Source organism: Pezoporus wallicus, unplaced genomic scaffold (assembly GCF_028554395.1).
Source record: "Pezoporus wallicus isolate ANWC-B61680 ecotype Strahan unplaced genomic scaffold, APGP_CSIRO_Pwel_v1 contig_6464, whole genome shotgun sequence".
Taxonomy (NCBI): domain Eukaryota; kingdom Metazoa; phylum Chordata; class Aves; order Psittaciformes; family Psittacidae; genus Pezoporus; species Pezoporus wallicus.
The window spans coordinates 6,413,042-6,425,092 of NW_026642130.1; the positions used below are offsets into that span (position 1 = coordinate 6,413,042).

At 43.7% G+C, this 12,051-nt stretch overlaps 1 protein-coding gene across 3 annotated transcripts in view; it reads left to right on the forward strand.

The window, feature by feature from the left end:
* Positions 1–7,923: 7,923 nt before the first annotated feature.
* The window catches only part of ATAD2B (ATPase family AAA domain containing 2B), a 78,916-nt gene continuing 74,788 nt past the window's right edge, over positions 7,924–12,051 (forward strand). Inside the window, exon 1 of one of the 3 annotated variants that reach the window (XM_057427608.1) lies at positions 7,924–8,455. In XM_057427608.1, coding sequence (XP_057283591.1) covers positions 8,300–8,455 — 156 coding nt within the window. In that variant the 5' untranslated portion in view covers positions 7,924–8,299. The remainder of the gene's footprint in view (positions 8,456–12,051) is intronic. The other 2 variants (XM_057427609.1, XM_057427607.1) reach the window with 2 other exon arrangements.

Consider the following 12,051-nt stretch of genomic DNA (forward strand, 5'->3'; position numbering starts at 1 on the left):
CGTGGTGCTAACCCTCCCCTCCTCTGCCCTGTCCTCCGTGGAGCGGCAGAGCTGGCGGCCCGCTGCATCCTAGCCCGGTCCTCCTCTCCCCTCTGCGGGTCGTTCTCTGGGGGCAGGGGACAAAATGTCCAGACAGGAACCTGGTTCAGCACCGCGGCTCGTGACCCTGAGCAAGGGGCTGCTGTTAACCCGTGGAGGCGCGGGTAGGCTTCTGTCTGCTAAGTCAATGCGTTTTACTGCCAACGCAGTTTTCCCCTCCTGGGTGAAGAACAAAAGAGAGTTTATACATCTGTACGTGGACGGGCAGCGGACAAAACGCAGCATTCAGCGGGGACTACAAAGCATAGAATGGGGCCAGTGTCTGTGACAGCCGGCTTGTGCCCACAGCTCTGCTCCAGCCTGCCCGGCTGCTCCCGCAGCACTGGCGCGGAGTTGCCCCAGCCCTTTGTCCTTCCAGCCGTGCGACGGCAGGAACAGCCGCACACTGAGCCATTTGGCGATGGAATGCTTCATTATGCTGGAAGGACTAATTAAGGGCGAGTGTTGACATATGTGAAAAGAAGCTTTGCCAAGGCCTTGCACGGAGGACAAAAGAGCAGCGTGGTGGTTGGAAAGCAGAGCCCCCGAGTTCCCCAGGGTACATGAGAAAGGAGAGAAAGAGACAGAATCCTCAGGGAGGCAAGAAGCATTTAGCGGAGTCTCTCCGCTCGCTGGGAGCTGTGATTCTGAGGTGTTTTGGGCCCCTGGAGAAGACTCACTTGGCGGGATGGATGGTGGTGCTAGGAGCTATCCAAAGTAAACACCGCGGCAGAGCAGTCAGTGCCTGGGAACATGCACGGAGTGGAGCAAAAGCAGCGATTACCTGTGTGCTTTTTAATAAGGGTTCGGTTTTTTTCATGATTAGTGATGCACTGTGAAACATTTAGAATTAACCTAAATTGAACAGCCACAACCAGCTAATTCATATTAATTAATGGGAAATCCACTGCGAATTTACAAGTGTGATCAAAGGTGATACTTCATTGAATGTCGTCTTCATGTGGGACCTGTTCCCACAACGCCTTAATTGTAACAATTACAATCACATTCTTCAAAAACACTGAAATAAGTTGCTTAGTCTCAGAGTTCAGTAAAGGTGGGTAAAAGAAGTAAAATCTGCCCCTTGACAATTTAAATTTCTTCCTCTTTGTCATGTATATCACAATGCACTAAATCCTTAGAACACAATTTGGATTAATTGTCAAGTCTTAACTGGATGAGATCTAATCACAGCTCCTGCCTGTGAATCTTCAGGGAAAATAATAAGAAATTTTCCCTTTGTTTTGGTATAAAAGACATGAAGTCTTTTATTCAAACATACAAATTTCTGAGATTCTATTCTCCCTGGATTTCTTTACTGTTTTGAATAAACCGATAATTTTGGATAGAAGGCACTTGTTTGTCACAAGTGTTACTTATGGATTCTATTAAATGAGGTTTTGTATGTTTAGAACTTAAAACAACTATCATACCACATCACCGTTGAAAAGTCCAAGTAATTTACAAAGCCCTAGGTAAAACTTCAGAAGGTTGTTTTGTATTTTCTGGACTGTTATATTTTCTTACAATATTTTAAGCACATTGGCTCCATTTCATTAAACACAGAAGTTCAGTAATATGCTTAACTCCTACCTGGGGGCCTTTCCTGTAAAAAACGTACAGACCCAGAGGTAAGCATGGAGGGAGGCAAGATTGGATTTACCTGGTGTAATGATGCAGGCTTCCCAACTGCAATCAGGTATTGATTTAGAAGATTAAGTCTATTACTGGAAATCAGAGTACAGCTGGAGACATGCTGACCTATTACAATAGGCATCGGTGTCCTAGTGAATATAGTGGTTTCTTAAAAGCCCTTCTAAGTACAGCTGTTCTCCCTCAGGACTGAAACTATTGACAAAGCATAGGAGTAAGAAAAATCTTAAGGAAGATGTTACTGTGTCTTCAACCCCTCTATAATGTAACAAATCAGTTTTTCTTAAAGCTGAATATTTTCAAGTTGTTACAATCAAGATGTCACTAAAACCCTTTTAGACTGTGTGTTTCATACAGCTTTTTCTCTGGCAAGAAATAGTACGCAAGATGAACAGAAGCAAATGGTCCTTTTCTTACTGGGTGGCGAATAGAAGCAAACAGCCCAGACTGAGTACACTGAAACACTCTACAGGGTATTCATGAGATGAATACAACAATCTCATGCCCCCTTTGTCAGGAGAGATCAGATGCACTGGTGTGGAAGATAGTTACAACCCCTGAACTTGTTTTATAATGTAGGAGTGAATCTCAGTGTCGATGAAGTGAAGCAGTGTTTTAGCTGTCACCACCCATCCCATCAAGGTCACAGGAGAACCAGTGCACATGGTGTATCTAAAAACAAGCAGAAAATTAATTTTGAAGGGATAATTTTAAACCATATATTTAACAAGGTTAACCCGTGCCAGAGGAAACCATCAGCTACCTATAATTAAACATCAGCAAGTCAGCTGTATTGATTGACCTTAACTTGAGATAGCAGTCGTTGCCTGAAGCCTTTTGTAAGTGTGTGCACACAGAGCTGTAATGGAACAGGAGGAAAATGGGACTGTAAAATAAACAGAATCTGGTTATTCCATACTTGGCAATTCCATTGACAAAGACAGCACACTCCTCTGCACAGTGTCCTTTTCCCACATGCTCCTCACAAGAATGTTAAACCTTGCAGGCTACCACACAGGAAGAAGAAGCTCAAGGAACTGCCGTTTCTGGGAGTTTGCTGCGCAATAGAAAAGTGAGTCATTGTTTTATGGGAGATGTTGGGTGAACCAGCATTTGTGAAGAGGGTGTTACCTCCATGCAATGAAAGGAGTATCCACACATGCTGCTGCACTCTTGGTCTGTAAATCCACAAGAGAAGTGAATACAGCTTCAGTTTTACAAGTAGAGTGGAATGCTTAAAACCATGAAAAATTCAGGATGGCCTAAGCAACTGTTTGTAGCAGGTAACACAGATTTATAAATAACATAGGATGTGAATTCTCAAAGACACTCTTCAATGAAATTACATCTATGACATGGAAGTGTAGTTTATGAGATCGTTCTTGGATCTGTAACAAGAAAACAAACTTCTAAAGTTAAGACTGTGTAAAGACCTGGGAGATTGATGGACAAATTATATTTCTGATGGGCTTCTTGTGTGACCTTCATCAAGTCATTCTGGATTCTTATGGTCCTAAAGCTTATCTACAAATGTGTTAATAAATGCCTATTTTTATTTTAAGCATTTTAGTACAGAGTCTGTTTCTTACTACAAAGCTATCCATCACTCAGCATAGTAACAGGCTGGAAGTGCTGCTTTCATATGCTTAGTGATCATAAACACCAAAGTGAGATTATTTGCCACTTTTGTCCAAGATAGAAGTAATTTACGCCCTGAATGATAGTGAAAAACAGACCCTGCAGATCCCTGGCTTAAAATATCATCAGCCTGTGGGTTTTACACAATTACTAGTATTAGAAAAACTATCTATTGTAACCTTAGCTGAGTGGGGCAAAATGTTGTGGAAGCTAATGGCTGGATGTGATGGAAAAATAATTTTGAAATATTAGGAGGTAACTCTTATAACTCCCATTTAATGTAATCTGAGAAGTCTACTCTCTGATCCTGCTTCAAGTTGCACGAATACTATCTATTGTAGTGTGGAAAAGAATCTTGAGATAGCTGTGGTGGTAACAGAATTGAACATTAACTATTTAATTCTAAAACATAATTATTGTACATTTTTAAAATTATCATGTTAGTCTTCAGAAATGAGCTACCTTTAATAAAATTGCAGTAACACTGCAAAATGCCTGCAATGTGGAGTGACTGTATCACCATGTGTTCAAGTTCAAGGTAGTACCAATCCTGACTACTGGACACCACTTCTTTGGGGTTTCCAGACTTCTATCCCATGGTCTTATCTTTATGATAGACATTTCTCAAAGGAGAAACCACACAACCTTAAATTTCCTAACATCCCCTCAGGACAGGACTTAAGGCAGGTTTACAAAAGCAAGATCTCTTGTGAATCTTTTTTTATTTCAAGATTCAACTGAAACCAGGATGAGTTGACAGCATGACGGAGAGGGGCACAGAAGAGCTTATAAATAGAGTCCTGAAAAGATGATTTGATTTCCATTCTTTGGAATATTATACCTATTCAGAGATACTGCAAAGTAATCTCTGGTAAATTGCCCATGATTGAAGCAAATGATAACTGACTGAATAGACCCCTTTGGTCCTCACGAGGCTGAAAAGCTCTACAGAAGTTCTGAATAAGGGATGAAGGACTTTTTCTTTTGTTGTAATACATTCCTGATTTCCTTGTAAAATAGGGGCATGTGACAACAAAATCTCCCATCTCCAAATATTTTTTGTGTTCTTAAATACAACTCATGGAGCAAAGAAGCCTTTCCATCCCGGCCACTTTTAATGTCTTTTTACATTGCTAAGTTCCAGTAACATTTCATTCCCTGAGCCATGTTTAATGGAGCAGGATTCTTTTGCTCAAGTACTTGTTCTTATTTTTCCCATTTCCCAGTGGTGTACCTGCCACAGCAGATGTTGTGGCTTCTTAATACATGTTTCAGATATCTTAATGTCTTTTGTGAACTACTAGAGATAAAAGGGTTTTGAACACTGCTGTAAGCTTCAGCATTTGTTATAAATTGGTTCCATTTGAAATACAGTCATTCCCAATGGCATTTGTTTTCAGAAGCATTCAGACATCTGCCCGTACGACCAAACTACAAATCTTGTACTTGAGTCTTACTGGGAATGAGCTCTACAAAATTTTTATGCAATACTTAGTGGAGTGTGGCTCCAGTCCTTCTCCCGTTTGTTTCTTCATTGTCTTTTGTTACTCGGAGTTACTTTTTTTTCACAAATATTTTTCTGCACATACAGATAACAAAAAATGGGAATGAGTAAATACTTGGATTAGTGAATTTAGTCTAAATCCACTTCTACAGTAAATAATCTTTCATTATTCAACCACATTTAAATCTCCAAGTATGTGTGGTATAAAATATTGTCTATCAACATGTTCTCTGTATTACAAGCAAAAAATCCAAACAAAACTAACAAGGAAACATTGTAATTAATGATTTATTTATATTGTCAGTACTAAAATATGGCAGTGGAGCTTACATAGATGCTATTAGGCCAAAAGCTGTTTGAGTCAAAATAACTAGCCACGCCTTGTAAGAGGGACAAGACAAATAAGAAACCTGAAAATATAACCATCTGTGAAAAACAACCTAGGGAGTAAACATCCAAACTGAAGCATGTCTTTACATGTCCCATTCTATGCTAACATAATGAGAATGCAGCACTAAAAATGTTCAAAGCAGTGAGCAGGGATTTTTAACTACATCAATCCCTCTACAAGAGTAGTCCCTCTGGCATCATAAAGAGTACTCACTTGAGTATGGCTCACAGGAGTGAGATCAGAACAGTAAAAAGAAGAAAAAAGGACACAGCTATGGTAAAAAGAAGTAAATTTAGTAAATGTAAAATACATAGATTTTAAGTTGTGGGGTTTCTGTTGCTTCAAGCAGATCTGTATAGGCACCCAGGAAAATCAATTGCTTGCATTAACAACCAAGTTTATTTTACTTTTTCAAAGTCATCAGCATTCATGAGAGGAGGAGTGCTGGTTTGAATCAGGCATGTTGCAAACAGATGTTATGCAAGTTTCCCCAAACGGTCCTGACAATGCATTGCAATCCTGAGTTATGACATTCACTAGAACTGCTGCAGTCTGGACCCTTTTTTGGGCCACAGATTGATCTGCTGGTTTTCCCAAAATGGGGACGATATTTTTGTGATGCATACAAAAACTTGAAGAAGATTAATATATTATTTTTAATTTTCAGACCAACGGAATTTGGACAACGTATCTGAGTTACATGGCCCATCAGCAGTACGGGACAGAAATGGAAAGTACATTACTTATCATATGTATGGCTGTGATAGTAACTCTTAGCAAGTATCATCTCCTGGTCCATTCCCACAATGTGTTTGGTAAGGGACAGTCTCTCACAATTTCCTCTGTTCTTACTTTTGGAGGAGACAAGGAAATGATTTCCAATACCAGTTTTGAAATCCATATAGGTTTTTAATTAACATACTCCTTTAGCCTAAAATGCATGAAATTGCTACATTCTTTCATAACCTTTAAACAACTAAATGAAGAAACAAAGGATATAAAATATAACTGATCTCATGGAGCAGAACAACTCCACTTTTTAAAGACCCTGCAGATTCTTGAACAGGAGATGAAGTACGTTTGCTAATGCACATTCAAAACCTTAAACAGAGAATATCAGATGAGAAAAATACCGTAATTCCTGCACCAAAACACACTGTACTGTGCAGTATCTCATAAAAATGAAAATTTGTTGCTGTTCACAGTAGGAACACTTTTGCTTGGAAATCTAAATAGCCCATTTTCTTATTATATAGCCTAATGTCATTGTTGCGTATTTTGTATTTTTAAGCATATGCTCTACCATTCTTTTTCAGACACTAATCTTGAAAAGATGTGGGAGTATACAGGTAAAGTGGAATAACAGTTTTTGCATTTACTGTTCTTTACTAAAACATGATTGCACTTTCCATCTTTGAACAATAAAAATACTTTGATAAAGCTTGCTCAAGCCTAACAGCCAGAGCCATGTGATCAGTAATTTTATTGTACTATTCTTTCTTGTTAAAGAAGCAGAAAGCAACTGAAATAACTTGGCCAGCGGTGCCAAACAAATCAGTGTGAAAATCAAAAGGTTGGTACTTTGTCACCTACATTTCTACACTTGTATTACTCAGCTACATTTCTTTTACATAGGTTTTGGTTTCGGGGCTTACGTGCAAGCACTGTTCAAGAAAGGGCAACAAGTTGTGGTGAGAACGAAGTGATTCTCCCTGTGCACCAGTGAGTAGGGATTGGATTATAGTTAATGAATAGTCTGAACAGCATTTAGGCATTCAATGTACTCTAATACCTACAATTCTTATTCCCTGTAAATTGGGGTTATTTGATTTGTGATAGAGGGAGGTGAGAAAAAAATCTTTCCAGCCAAGCAAGGAACGCCAAATGCAAGTTGAGGCTACTGGGCAAAATACAGAAGATGTTATTGTGACTTGTACGGCAGGCAAAGCAAGGGCTCATTCCTGGCAGCCTGGCTATCAAGGTGATTTCTTAATAGGGAGATTCACCAGGCTGTGCAATAGTTTCCAATGGGAAATTGGGGAGATTCTATCCATGGAGGGTCCGTTCGCTACAGCTGTCGAGCCAGCCTTCCTGGGCGAGCGGAGCCGCAGGCTGGAGTCCCCAGCCCCGCGGCAGAGCACCCTTCTCGGCTGTAAAAGGTGTCGCCTTTCACCCCCGCGACGCCCCTGAACTCCTCACCTAAGCGCACCCTCATCCCTCGCCTTCAGCCTTCAGGAGGCGGCGGCGGCGGCTACATCGCCCGCCGGGAGCGCAAGGCCAGGCCCATCCGGCTGCTCGCCAGATCCCGAAAGGCTTCGGCCCTGGGCTTCAGAGGCCGCTCGGGCCCTGTCGCGGGGCTAGTACCGCAGCCGCTGCTCCCGGGCTCCGCCGCTCCCCTCAGCCTGACAGGACAGCTCACCTCCCGCCCCGGCTTCCCTGGAAGCCGCCCCGCCTACTGCGAAGCCTTCAGTCACCGTCTCTCCGGTTGCGAGGGGCGACCCCGGCAGCGCTCGCCGGGGACCCGGCGCATGGGCCCAGCGAGGCAGCGGAGCCTGACCCTCCACTACCACCGCCGCCGCGCTCCCAGCGGACAGCGCCGCCCGCCACCTCCTCCCGGGGGCCAGCGCCAAGCCCATAGAGCGCGCCGGTGCCGTGCTAGAGCGTACGCAACGGGGGCCGCCTCTGTCTGCGCGCGGCGGCAGCGGCGCCGCAGCTCCCCCTCGCGGCAACCGGCGGCCTCGCTGCGGACCGAGAAGAGAAAGGGAGAAGGGGCAGTAATGGCGGCCAGTTAGTGCGAGGCTGAGCCGAGAAGGCTGTGGCAGCGACGGGAGGAGCCGGCGCGGCTCTGTCTGTGGCTCTGCCCGGCAGACCGGCTTCCCCGCGGCACTTTTTATCTTCCGCCCCCTCCCCCCTTTCCCCCTTTCCCTCCCCTTCCCCTCCCTACCCGATCCCCCGCCTGTCCGCCCTCCCTCCTCCCTCCGCGCCGGCGGCGGCGGCAGCGGCGGCGTCCCCCCGTGTGCCCCCTCCCCGGGGCCATGGTGAACACCAGGAAGAGCTCTTTGCGCCCCCTGGGCAAAGCGGCGGCCGCTGCGGCCGGAGCCGGCAGCCATTTCATCTCGTCCCGCACCCGCTCCTCCAAACGGGGCACCAAGGCAGATGCGGCCGGGCTGGAAGAGACGGCGGCAGCGCGGGTGAGGACCGGCGGGTTCACGGGGAACGGGGAGGGAGACGGCGGCGGGGGGACAGCGGCAGCAGCGAGGGCCTCGGCGGGGGTGTCGCTGGGGACAGCGCCGCTACTGTCGGGGGGGGCCGGGTACGGGCGCTGGAGGAGGGGGTGGGGGGGTGTTGAGCCGGCTGTCGGCTCGAGGGAAAGAGGAAGGACGGCGGAGCCGGCGGGGAGCCGGGGTGAGGAGGGACTGTTGGACCGTTGAGCCGGCGAGGAGCTCGGGGACGCGGGAGGCCAGCTGCGGAGAGCTACCCGTTGCGTCCCAACTGGGTTCCCTGCTCGGTGGGGAAAGGCCGGTGCCGCTGACAGGGTATGGGGGCGGCTGGGGCCGCGGGGGACGAAGTTACTGCCCCGCTAGTGCCGGTGCCTGTGGCGGGCAGGGCCGGCGGCAGCGGGCGGGGGTCCGGCGACGGCGCGGGGCTCCCCCTGCGGCCGCGCCCGGCGCTGCGCCGGCCGCCAGACAAAAGTTGGGAGCTGCGCCCGCAGCAACTTCGTAGCCCTCCTTCCCATGTATATCTATATATGTATGTGTATGTTTTCTTTTCCCTTAAATGACCTCGTTTCCGGCGGAGTTGGTGTTTGAGAAGGTTCCCCCCTTTTCGTAACACCCCAGCCCCCAAAACGGGAAGGGAGTAATTTTGCCGTCAGGTTTAAGTTGATTGCTTTCCTAACGTAAAATTTCCAACTTACTACAATGGCTTCGTTTGTACTGGCTAATGGCAAGTGAATAGTACGGCCTCATCTGGAAAATTAACGTTTGGTAAATTCTAATTGGCAGAAAGAATTCAGAGGCTTGTTTTTTTTTTCCCTTTGTTGTCTCTAAACAGATCTGTTGACAACACCTATTTTTTTTAATTATAAGCATGGCTTTTTTTCTTTCCATTGGTAGAACTTGATGTATTGCTTTGAAGATTTAAATTAGTGTTTGTAGTTGCCTGATCTGCATACATATTTTAAAAGCAATGTAAATATGGAAGGGAAAATTGAGGGTCAAAGCATTTGACAGTGTTGTACCAATTGGCCATGTCCCAGCCTCTGCTAAGGAGGAAGTTCGACAAGCAGAAAAACAGTAATAGCAGCCAGAGGCAGATCAGAAGGATGACACCTGGAACTGTCACAAAACCTTCAGCTCCATACTTTTAGTTTTAAAATACTAAAAAATCCCAAACAACCCCCAAAACAAAACAGACCTGCCCCCCTACAACCTCCCCAAAAAACTCTGACTAGGTATTCTATGCCTTCTGTGCTTCTCTTTCAGCTCTTTCATGCTTCACAGTTACTCTCTTCCTCGATTGTACTTTTCCTCCTTGTCCCCTATTTCTTCCTCGTTTAATTTCATTAGACTCATGGGGATGCAGCACCATGGCTGTAAAAAGCTGTTCTGCTTGTTCTAGTGTGCAGTTTCTGTTTATTCATATTGTGGGTCTTGCGGTATGTGAGGCAAAGTTTTAGTGTACCCTTTACTGGTTTACTTTGCAGGGAGTTTACTGCTGCTGAAAAAACCTACAGCTTAGGCTTCTTGCCAAATATTTTTCATCTATGACTAGTATTTTTATACTACAGATCATTAAAACGTTTAAATTATGTTATTGTCATGGTGTAAGGAAAGGAGATTGTGCAAAACATTGTCACAAGATCTGTAAATGCATCCCAGGATATTGCCCAAGCTTCTAAAAAAGCATTTCTTCTACAGTTAAGTGTATGTTCTGGTCTATGGCAGTGGGCTTGTTTCACTTCACAACAGGTCTCATGTATTTGAGGCAGTTTTATTTTTAAGATGTGATTGCCAAAGGTGAGCAGAAGTTATCCTGGGAGAGCTTTTTATGTATTTATTTATTTCTGTTTCTCCTAGTGAATTTTGTAGAATATATATATCCCACTGTATTTTACAGTTGTCTTTGTACAGCTGTTTTTATTTCCCAGATGGTAACTATTTGTCAGTGATACAGCGTCTTTCTCTTGAGCTCCTGAATCTTCTTGAAGTAGTGCCAGAGGAGGATTTCAGCGAGTAGAACATGAATAAGTATAGCAGTAGGAAGACAAAGCCTTTGCTTTTGGAAGCAACTGTCGGGAGACAGATAGCGAGGCTGTTTTGTGCAGAAAGTGCCCTGGGATTGTTTTCATGCAGTTGTATGTATTTTTTTTTTTTTTCCAAAGTTGACTGGAACAGTGTGTCCTTTTGAAATCTTTTGGGTGTCACGTCGGGAAACCAGCCTTACTATCAGCAGTTAATTGGGTTAATGGGCAGCTAGAATTTGGAGCTCTGGCAGAGATGGTACGCTTCTTATTTGCACTGTGTGACTTAATTTTCTTCCAGAGAGGTTCTGACTCGGACTCCCAGAGAAATGCTCTTCAGTGGCAATGATTGTAATTACCTTTCAGAATGTATTTGGAAAGATCGTCTATTTGTTCCTTATTAGCAGCAGAAACTCAGCAATCTAATGGTATCCTGTAGGATGCTGATTAGACCAGATGAGGGGTTAGGAGTTGCTTTCCACCTTTTTTATATCTATTTCCTTTTCCTTCCTTCTCCTTTTTATTTCCAGGCTTTTCCTGGTATACATAGGGTTTGGTTTGTTTTGCATACATTTAGAAGGACAAGCTTGAATCTCTCCTCTCCCAAGAACTAGTTTCTAGTCTTCCTGTTCAATATTATGTCTAGTTACATATTAATAGTGTCCGTTTTTGTTTGATCTGAATCTGGAAGCAACACACATTCTGTGGAAACGGGCTGTAATTGTCTAAATGCTTTTATTGTATCCTCTGTATTCCCTCTGTACTACTTGCTCATCTTGAGAAAGCAATGATGTCAGTCTTTGAAAAGTAAACAGTTTTGAATTATTGATTGGTGACCATGCGTTCAGTGATAGAGATAAGTACATGTGTGTCCACTAACCAGAAGCCAGATTAAAATGAGCAAAATCCCTCACTAAATGGATCAAGGAGCCAGGAAGTTTATTCTCTGAAATGATGTCATAGTGGAGTGTACAGAGAGGGTACTGGAGAGGAAAAACTGGGCTATGTTTTGTTCTTGTTTCCAGGATTGGTTTATACACTATTTAATAGAAATTGAAGCTATCCTTACATACATTTATATTCTGTCTTTAGATGAATTATATGTATTTTTTCCCTTCTAGCATTAAAATTTGGGAAGTGATATGGTTTTATATTAAAGCATTCTGATGAGAAAAGTGCCTAAAATCTTCCGAAGTTTTCAGAAACATAGAATTGTAGCATGAGACTTAACAAATCCAGTAGACTTCATTCACACTATGAAAGAATTGAGGATACTGTGACTATAACTGATTAAATTTGTGTTTTAGATTTACTGTTGTCTGCTGTTTTGAGAGATTGAGCTGTGATTGTGGTAACACTTATTTGCAATTGAAATGATTTTTCTCAGGCATCTGAAAACACAAAAATGTTGATCAAGAAAACTAATGAATTTATTGTAAAATAAACACTTAAAATTGTATCAGCCTATTAGACATTTTAGAAATGTATACAAGATTAGCTTAATTTAATTAGTCAAGAAAGCATTAGCAGTGCCTTAAGAGCTCC